A 10,687-nucleotide genomic window follows, 5' to 3' on the forward strand; every position below is an offset into this window, starting at 1 on the left:
TCGTTATGAGGAGCGAAAGTTCCGGAAACGTTTATTTTTTTTTTCCAGAAAACGTTTTTTCTGAGAATATTATCAACAGGGCCCAATAAAGACATTTCGGCCCATTATGTTGGGCCGAGCCCAATTTGTAAATTGTTTCCAATTTTCTTCAGTGGGAAGACTGAGAGCTTGTCCACCTGAACTGTCCCCTGTTGTGTTTGTGTTCATCGCTGCTACCACCGCGGCATTCATCACTACGAAGAAGAAGAAGAAGAAGAAGAAAAAGAAAACAAGCACATGGATAGCGACATCGACGAATCCCTTCGAAAGAGGCCTCGAAAATATCCATTCTCTACCGATTCGTCTTCTCGCAAGGTCTCTTATCCATTCTTTCTTTCATCTTCTCTCTTTGTTTTGTTGTTAATTAGTTTCTTGTTACGGTAGTGAATTCCGGGGCCCTTCTATGTATTCCTTTCAATTTTTTGCTGTTATCATTGCAATAAGAAACCCTAATGCGGTGTTTCTTCATGTGAGTTTCACTGTTGTTAGTTAGAATTCTATAGTAGAACATCTTCTTTAAGTTTATTTATTTACTATTTGGTTTGTTTTGTATAGTTATAGATATCCGAGTAATTTAGTCGCCATGAATTTATGGTGGTCTTGTAGATGTTGACATATGGTACTTCATTGCTCCACAATTAGTCCTTTTTTTGGTGACTGAGATCCCTAAGAAGGAATAATTTGACCTAACTTTTACAGTTTTACACAATGTCTAATTAAGGATTACGCAATAGATAGGAGTGCAATTTTCAATTTTAAAGTAAGAAGGTTTTTAGTTACACCAATTTGGAGGGTTTATCAACTTTCTTTTGTCAAGGACCACTTTGAAGCTTTACTGTTTCTTCCTTTCTTTACCTCCTCTTTCTACTGAGATGATTGTACAACCATGCAGCAAATTGAACTATATGCTGGGCAGCAATATGTATTATGCAGTTAAAGGGGGTAGTGGTAATGGTTCTCAGTTCTCACCTCAATAAGTCTGGTTGGTTTGGATGACTATTTGTTGTTGCTTTTCTCGTTTATTATAATTGCTCTCCTCATCGTTAATTTGGGATTGATGAGCATGAATAAGGGGGAAAAAGAGCTTTGTGTATTGCATTATTGCAATGTTTCCTGCAGTTTTAATATCTTTGTATTTATTTAACTTTTGTTTGGTGGCTGTCGGGGTAGTCAACATGCTGGGAAGATTGATAGGCTTAGGATTTTCAGCATCCAGCTGCTGCATTAGTGCTGTCATGTGGGAGAGAGTAGGTTGAGGTTGAGGTGGCTACCCATAAAACTGCATCATTTTGATTTGGTGAGGTAATCAGGCCATTCATTGAAGTGATGATGGGTATATTTGGAAAGAAGTATTAAAAACTTTTTCATATAACGGCAAAACATGGCCAAAATCAGATAAATACAAATTAAACCATGATAATACTTTAAAACATAATGTTATCCGAATTAATGATTCTAGAAACATAATGATGTAAGTGCACGATGAACCAAATGCTAGTTGAAGATAGTAAATATGAGAATAAAAGAGATAAATGGTGTAAATCAATAGCTTCAGTCCAGAATAGATAATTAGGCTGTGAATATGAGCATGGAATCAGATGTAAAAGCTTCAGCTCTAGACTGTATAGTCCAGATCTTCTTTCAGTGATTTTCATTTTGGGTTGCTAGGTGATAATCAAGTTCATACAGGTTTAGGAACAAGGTACCCGTTAGATTAATTACCCATTGGCTTAAAATGCTTGACGTAGTAGCATTGTGGAATTTACTTTGCCTTATGATCTGATGTGGTGGAGCTGTTTCTATTATACCTGAGTATGTAGGGAGCTTTACCATCAATCGGCTTTCATACCTTTAATTATGATTTATAGCCATATGGTTGACCTTCATGATACATGATAATTTGATGGTGTATGCCATGTTTAATGCAGATAAACTTAGAATCCCCTGTAGGCTTGTTACATAACAAAGAAAGTGAAGTCTAAAGAATTAGATGACGGCGACAGCCTGATGTTATTGCATAGGTGTTATTTGAAATGAGAAAAATATATGTCTTCTTGACTCCTGTCAATATGGCACTACTAGTTGGTTACATGTAATTATTAGGGATGGTTATAGATAGGTATAAGTTTCCATTTTGCTTCTATATTGCTGGATAAATACTCGTTTGAGGCATGGGCTGATGCGCATGGAGTTTTAGAAAAGGAACTAAAATGTTTAATGTCCAAATTATTTAATAAGATGATAATGCATTATTTCTGTGCACAGCTATGGGGATGGAGATTTGAAATTTTGAATTGTTCATGTTTTGGAAGCCTGAAAATTCCAATAGTAGAACAAGATATTAATCCATTCTTTACATGAATAAGTTATTTAATGAAGATTCGAATTTCGAATTGTTTATAAACAGACAGGAATAGAATTTTAACTTTTAAGCTTTTGTAATCGAAATTAGTGTCACAAGCTAAAGCTGCCTCTTAGAATTCTACAATCACAGTTGTCAATCTATATGACTATATATTACACTCGTGTGAAAACAAAATATACTGTGATTGCTTTGTAAAGTTAAACTTTGTATGATGTTAGTGTGTCTTTTACCATGTACAGTGTTTTCAACTTGATTTGAATATTTTTTTAGTTACATATTTCCCTCGTTATATGCAATATTAATTTTCTTTCTTAGCTGAAATTGTTTTTGGGTTCTCTTTTTTCCAGAGTTTTATGCATGATGATGATAATCGACTGGAGATTACTAAGGCTAAATGTAAGTCTCTAATCTGGTTTTCATTTGCATTTCTTCCTTTTCCTACATGATTTAGAAGTTATACCATTCGTTTTTATGCCAGTTGGAAGCTTGCTTAAAAGACACGGAGATTTGACAGAGCGTCTTTCTAGGTAAAAATGCTTTGAAGATAAGGACTGTTTTGTAGTTCAATACTTCACTTCATTTTTGAAAAAACACAATTGCACCTAATTGAACTGCCAATTAATATTAATATTTGTAGAACTGATTGAAGTTGTTCATGATCCATGGTGATGCCAAAGAATGTGAAGGACATTTGTTACTGGATATGATTTAGAATATTCTTTCAACACGTTTATCTCTGTCAGATGCTGTATGCTGTGTATCAAATTTTTACATGAATTTGCTGGGTTTGCAGGGATTCTGACAAGATAATATTTGAACGCTTACAGAAAGAATTTGAAGCTGCAAGAGCTTCTCAAACTGAAGGTAGCTTTGATTTTGATATTTGCAAATTCTTTAACAAATAGTGGATAGTGATCTGGCTCCGCCTTTGTTCAAGTTTCATGTCCATTGATTAAGCTGCTTTTCTTGGTGTGTGTTTGCATATATCCCTCTCACGGTCTTTGGGGGAGCATGGGATGAGGTGCTAATTGAGATAGAACAACTGATAAGGCATCATATTATACAAATGGCAGAATAATATTTTTCTATACTGTGTATCTTAGCTCAGCTTAAATAGAGGCTGATCTTTTGGTGCTTGGCTATTGGTTGGTTGAAGTAATACTGTTCACAAATCAAAAATCAAAATATTTGCATTTCATGTTTTGGACTAGCGAGTATTTAACAGGACCAAAACAAAAGAATTAAATCATGATCCTGTTATTGTTAACTAATTATATAGAATCATTATCAGGGTCATTTTTGCATGGACAACCTAAGGGAACTGAACAGAGGATGAGATATAGCATAGTTTAAAGCATTTTTTTAAAGCTTAACGAGGGAAAACTGGGAAAGTCTTAATATTTAAATCCTGGTTCACTTGATGAGATTCACTTTTATTATATTTCTTCAAATACTTATTCTCTTCATTTATATCTTCAATTGCTATCTTGTTTATTGGAAATTATATATTCAGGAAAAATTATGTCTTTACTCCTTCTTTCCCTTCCATCCCTTATTTTTCTTTTGGCAGAGATATGTTTGGACAAGGAACAGTGGAATGATGGTCTACTAGCTACAATAAGAGAGCGGGTATGGATTTGTGATATTTACCTTTTTCTTCTCATTTGTATTCTGATATTTGACTTTGATGACCTCCATTATCAATTGTGTTTTCAGTTTCATTGTTGACATTAGTAATAATGTGAAACAGTAAAATGTGTTCCCTATCAGGTGCATATGGAGGCAGACAGAAAAGCAATGTCTGGGGATGCTAACCTTTTGCCTTCTCCTCAGGAAAAGATTACTTACAAAATTGGAAACAAGGTAAGTAGTATATGAATGCTGCATCCTGAATCACATTTCACTCGTGAGACTAGTTAATTTTCAGTAACTGCACCTAAAAGTTGAATGTTTGTAAGCTTATAGACACAGAAGCTTTAGAGCAATGGTAGGCCGATGATATGAGCTTGGAGGTTAGAAGTTGGAGTCATAGATATTCTCATTCATTAGCATGCATAAATAAGTTTATAAACATGGGTTGCATTACTTAATGTGGATTTTGATCCATAATATAATTGATTCTTCATGATACTAAAATTACTCATGCTTGCTCAAGCATTCTAGGGGATATATATGCATTGGAACTTAATGGGGGGATTCTATTATTGGGTTGGGTTGTTGGTTTTCAGATTTGATTTTGACAGAGGTATCAATAATCCCCTAGAAACTATTGAGTATTGAGTATTCTCTTGTTATCTTACCTGGAAAAGTGTTTGTATGTCTTCATCAGTAATGTTGGTATCATTCATAGTTGTCAAGCACACTGTATGCAGTTGTATGGTTGATTAGTGCTATGTTTATTAGTTCTCTTTGAAATTATGCTTATGGTTGTTTCATGGGAGTTGCTATCTCTGATAATATGATTGTTTCATGGTAATTGCTATCTCTGAGATAATATGCTTGTGGTTGTTTCATGGGAGTACACTGTATACTTTTCTAGTTTTCTTCATGCTTCTCAGATGTTGTCTTTCCCCTTAATTGTGCCACTTGGTGCATTTTCTCTTTTTGTTTGCTAATAATATTGTTTCTTTATCCTCTTCCTGCTTCCATGAAAAGTTGGTGATTTGCCCAGGAGTTTGCTTTGATAGCATTGTCATTGCTGTACTTAGTTGTTGCTTCACAACTAGATGGTCATTTTTCATATTGGTTGTTATTTGGAAGCAGGTAATTTGCTGTTTGGAAGGGGCAAGAATTGGCATACAGTATGAGACATCTTTTGCCGGTAATTTGAAAAAAAAAAAATTGCTCTTGACAAACTTAACACGAGTATGTTATTTAACTCGTGAGATGATAATGTTAGCAATGGCAAGATGTAGGCTGGACCTTTTTGTACCTGCCCTTTATCTTTTCCATTTTGTCTTTGTTTTTCCTTTGTCATTAATTTCTGCTCATTTATTGCCAGGTGAACCTTGTGAGTTGTACCATTGTGTATTAGAGAGCAAGTCATTTCTTGAAAAAATGACTGTCCTTGAACACACAGTTCCATTTTTCTTGCCAATACGAGAAATAGAAAATGATCTCCTTTCATCCAACGCAATGGTATGGCAAATTATCTGTGTTGACTCTGCACCAATTTTCTCTCTGTTTTCTTTTAATTTATTTTTTTATTTATAAACATTTCTTATTGGTTTGCTTTCAGAAATTCATAGATCACATTGGAGAGCTTCTGCAGGCATATGTGGATAGACGGGAACAGGTAGATGATGCATGTATGTAATAATTAAGAGGTTTAATATGCCTTTTTCTTTTTTGCAACCGATGCGTCCTAATTTGCATGATCTTACTATTATACATGTGGAGTAATAGCTTACACTTCTTCAAGTATTTATTATGGAAGAATGAATGGCCTAAGATGTTTGTAGCAAGCTCTTTCTGATTACCTGAAAACATCCATAAAACAACATATTAACATTTGGCTTTTATTATCAGTGGGATATGCTTTACGCAAGTGCAAAGTACATGTACCTTTTTTGAGGTGTGATGATCTCACATTTTATCCCCAACAATGCTTTAGTTGACGCTTACATCCCTTAATTTATTTGAAGAATTTAGGGTATGATAGCCATTTTATATAGTTTTAATAGATATAGGGCTTAGTGTGATGTCTTTAAATAGTTAAGGGAAATAAGGGTTAATTTGAAAACTAGAGGGGGTAATGTGTATAATACTTTGTTCATTGATTTGTAACTAAATTTTCCATGATGTGAGAAAATTCACTTGCATGATTTTCTTGGGCAGTCATTATTATCTTTGACTGATATGCTTTTTTTTATGTAATATTATTTACATGGAATATGAGCTGAAGCTAAGGACTCATTTGTATTCTTTATATCAGATCTAATATGGTGCAATACATCCGGTTATAGCTAATTACCTGCTAAATAAAAATTAACTATGTTGAACCTATTTACCCATAAATTATATTTTTCTGATATAATCAAACAATAATCCCCCACTTCTTTCTTCTCTTCTAAATATCATGCAGGTTAGACTTATAAAGGAAATTTATGGAAATCAAATTAGGGAGCTGTATCATAGTCTTCCTTATCACATGGTTGAATTTGTGCGGGTTGATTTTGATTGGTGAGTATCATTTAGTGATCTGTTTCTTCCTCTTTTTATTTGTTTTTTATGTTTTGCATTTAGTATTTTTTAGCCTGTTAAAGTTATCCCTCTCACTTCCCAAAACAAATGTTGATTTTGGGTGTTCTTTAACTTATTATTGAATAGTCGAATAAAATGTTAGTAAGGTGAAGTGAAAATGGTTGTGCAGCAAGTATCATACTGCAGTCGTGGTGTGGCCTTTTCTCCATTTGTTTCTTCTTTTTTTTTTTTTTTTTTTTTTTTTTTTGCAAATGCTACTTTATAATAAAAAAAGAAAGAAGAAATTAAGGGCATGTTTATGTGTGATATGATGCTAAAAGGTCGAAAGGGGGAAGTTAGCAGTGATTTTGCTTCCAATGCTAAAACAAGAATATGTATTTTACAATGCGCTTAGTACATTTTGTCTGAACTTGAGATTAGGGTTTGTCTGGAATTAAGTTACTAGTACGTTCTTCAGCAATTCATCTTTCCTTCAGTTAAGTTATGCAGAAAATTGAGAACCAGAGTTTACAGGCTTGTTCAAAATCAAGATTCAAACTTTTGGAGTCTTGTACTTTTGTAACTATTATGAGTAGTCACTTTTGTATGTTACAAAATGATCATGTATATGGTTTTTCCTGTGGCAATCAACTTGATGCAAAAAGCCGAAAAAAAAAAAAAACTGAATGTATTATGCACTGAAGAATTCGTTTTCTTTTGCAGCAAGATAACAGTCAGTCTTCGATATGCGGATCTCACTTCACTTCTTCCAACTCGAATCACGGTGTTAGCTTGGCCAATGTTCAAGAAAAACTCTGCTAGTTCTGCATCACTGAACAGGAAGGAAGATGGAGTCTCAAGAACTCAAGCTCCTCCAGTTCGGCTAACCTACGCAGAAGATGCCTTACGAAGCATGAGTTTACCAGAAGGTAAAAACTACACAACTAATTTCTCTTGTCGTTTATTTCTCGTCTCGAGTAAAACCTTCTCCTAATTGGATATTTGGAACTGCATGACAGTTTGACAGCTACTATAATGTACTACCTCTGGTTATAAATCATTGTCCATTTTGAATTATACACAGAAATTAAGAAAATCATTAAGAAGCATCACAATGTAAGAGTAGTTTTGGTACATTTTACAAAACTAGCCTCATGGCATAACTTCTCCTTTTTAATTATTTCTTTCCATTATACTCTCCCCTTAGAAAAGGAAAATAAGGTTACCCACAATTTTGTATTAAACAATTATTTGTGGGAAAAAAAAGAAAACTTCAAATTGGGCAGTTATTTTCAACCAGAACTAGTAATGAACATGTGTTCCTCTCACCTTTCTTACTTGTGATGTTATGTTATTTGTTTCCCATTCCAGCATATGCAGAAATTGTATTAAATCTACCTCAAGAGCTTCAACAGGTGAATCAGCAAAGAGGCCTCACCTAGGGCTTTGGCTTTTCTGCATTCCAGATTTATCTGTACAAATTCTTAGTAGAGTATGTTAAGATATGTTAGAAAAACAACCGAGAAATTTTTACCCACCATTTGTATTTTGTCCCCTCATTGTTCCATGAATACTGGTGTCTTGTATCATTAGTACCACTAGACAGTCAAAACTTAGTTATAGTTCATCTTTCCTTCACAATTGAACTCTTATGTATGCAATTTAGTTTCATTTAATTAGTTCTCAATCATTACAGTCCAATACATTAGGAATTCAGGAGTAATACACGAGACAAGGTATTGGCACACGTGTTACACGTATGGTTGCAGGAATTGTGATTAAACTCAATCAAATATTTAAGAGTATAAACAATTATTGCCTCACCATAAATTAACTTGACTTTCTTTTTTTCTTTCTCTAATGCTTTTTATTAACTGTTGGCAAAACATAAAAGATATTACGCAAAGACTAAACTGTTGTAGTTTTGTATATACAAAATATTTTACTAATTATATCTTTTCCGGAAATGAAAATATTCTTAAAGATTTGAGAATAAAGTGGCGAGATGGTATCCTTAATAACTCGTTTTTTTCGGTATTACTATCCTTAATAACTTTATCAGCGCAATGTCTGAGTGCCAAAAAAAGAGAATGCGCAAAAAAAAAAAAAAAAAAAGAATGGTGGTTAAAGCACGGAACATATTCTGATCATTTTGTTTTTGGTGGGGTGTTATCATGAGCTTTGAACATATTCCGAACACATCCTCGTTACGTTACCTGTCTTTCGACTAGAATTGCTTTGTAAGAAGTCTTGAGGGTGGAGTAACAACTAAAATGTTTATACTGATGTAATTTCTTAATATTTATTCCATCTATAAAGGAAGAGGTTAATCTGATAAGTGATTACGACAGGGATACTTTGGATAATTGACTTGAGAGTGCTGAGATGATATATAATAAAGGTCTTTAAGTTGTGTTTATTTGTTGAGATATAGATACTAATTGTTAGATATGGTGGTACATATTTATCGTTTGTTTGTTTAGACACAGATTTGGATAGACACAGTGGTACATAGATACACAATTAATAAATGCTAAATAAGACAAGTTATGTCTGTTTTTGACTAATTTTCTTTAGTTACCAAACATTTTCGTTTTTTTAAAGTTAAGACACAGAGACATAATACATAGGACACAAAATTTAACCTTTCTATCTCTAATTATTTTTAAAATTATCAAGGGATAAAACACAAAAAAATAAAAAATAGAATAAAATTAATATTTAATTTTTAAATATGTGTGTTTTGTACATTATTACTAAACACATTACAAAATTTATGTATCTTTATATTTATGTATCTTTATCTTTATATTTATGTATTTTTGTGTATATATGTATGTGTCTCAAAAATACTAAGCAAACGAGCTTTAGTATACATGTAGGGTGTGTTTGTTTGAGGTGAAATTGGGAGGAAGGAAAATGGAGGGAAAAAAATAGGAAGAAAAATAGTTGTTTTTCCTTGTTTGGTTGAGAAGAGAAATGGGAGAGAAATGGGAGAGGAAGGAAAATAGATGGAAAAATATTGGTGGGGCCCACTAATTTTTTTTCTTCCAACAATGGAAAAAAAGGAGAGAAAATTAAATCTCTCTCTACTTCCAATATTATCCTTTTACTTTTTTTATATATAATTTATAATATAAGAGTAAAATTGTCTTTTTATAACATTTCTTTTCTTCTTATTTTTCTTTCATCCAAACACATCTAAAAAAAATAAAAATCCACTCAATTTTTTTCTTTTCTATTTCCTTCTTCTCTATTTCTTTCCTTTCAACCAAACATAGTCGTAAAGACTCCAGTATTTTAATATTAAGGAAATAAATCTGAATAAAATATCAAATAACGTATACTTGAAAGTATTACTATTTAATATTTATAGAACATCAGAGGACAGAGGCAGTGCGTGTGCATCTTAGAGCAATTTCGGTGCGGAGAATTACCTAAAATATCTATTTATGATTTACTTGTCATAAAAAATAATTTTATATAAATTTTTATGTCGTAAACAATAAATAAGAACTAAAAGTATTTCTCTCTTTTTTTAACTTTGATTTTTATTATAGTCTCATGGATTGAATTAAAATAAAAATAAATTAATATAGTTATTAAATTAATTTTTATAATAATATTATTTAAATTTATAAATTAAAAAATAATTCATTATTATAAATTAATAGGAGAAAAAAATTAAATAACTTCATAAATAATAGTAATAATAAACCATATATAATTTGAGTTTCAACTAATTAGCAACATTATATAATTTAAAGGAATATATAATTAAACCCTATGGACTAAATTCTTCATAAGAGCCGTAGATCCAAGTTCAAAATGTTTCACTTTTTGGTCTGTACTAACTATAAGGCCAATTAAAATATTTAACCACGCACTTTTTAACATCTCATCTTCTTTTCATTATTAGTGTTAAATGCTATCTTATATGTGATTTTTAATTTTATTATTATTGAGATCAATAATATCTAATCCATAATGGTTAATAAAATTTGAATATTGTAAATTTGGACTAAAACATATCGAACTTTGATTTGATAGATTAAAAGAGTCACAAATATCGATTGAGACAATGAAACATGTCTCAATAAT

At 32.2% G+C, this 10,687-nt stretch overlaps 1 protein-coding gene across 1 annotated transcript; it reads left to right on the forward strand.

Moving 5' to 3' along the window:
• The first annotated feature begins 34 nt into the window (after window positions 1-34).
• LOC107613173 (centromere protein O) lies at window positions 35-8,271 on the forward strand. The gene is made up of 12 exons (XM_016315036.3): window positions 35-354; window positions 2,752-2,800; window positions 2,883-2,931; window positions 3,198-3,268; window positions 3,975-4,033; window positions 4,175-4,267; window positions 5,168-5,225; window positions 5,406-5,542; window positions 5,643-5,699; window positions 6,489-6,586; window positions 7,310-7,515; window positions 7,958-8,271. Exons 1-12 carry the CDS (start codon window positions 277-279, stop codon window positions 8,026-8,028), a joined length of 1,026 nt encoding a protein of 341 aa, XP_016170522.1. The 5' UTR covers window positions 35-276; the 3' UTR covers window positions 8,029-8,271.
• The last annotated feature ends 2,416 nt before the right edge of the window (window positions 8,272-10,687 follow it).

Source organism: Arachis ipaensis, chromosome B8 (assembly GCF_059453495.1).
Source record: "Arachis ipaensis isolate K30076 ecotype BB chromosome B8, ASM5945349v1, whole genome shotgun sequence".
Lineage (NCBI taxonomy): Eukaryota > Viridiplantae > Streptophyta > Magnoliopsida > Fabales > Fabaceae > Arachis > Arachis ipaensis.

What these genes read in the sequence shown, in the direction of transcription:
- LOC107613173 (XM_016315036.3), top strand. Translation starts at nt 277, where the DNA reads ATGGATAGCGACATCGACGAATCCCTTCGAAAGAGGCCTCGAAAATAT. An exon ending in TTGACAGAGCGTCTTTCTAG is followed by an intron (nt 2,932 to 3,197) that starts GTAAAAATGCTT and finishes CTGGGTTTGCAG; the next exon opens with GGATTCTGACAAGATAATAT. An exon ending in TCCTTTCATCCAACGCAATG is followed by an intron (nt 5,543 to 5,642) that starts GTATGGCAAATT and finishes GTTTGCTTTCAG; the next exon opens with AAATTCATAGATCACATTGG.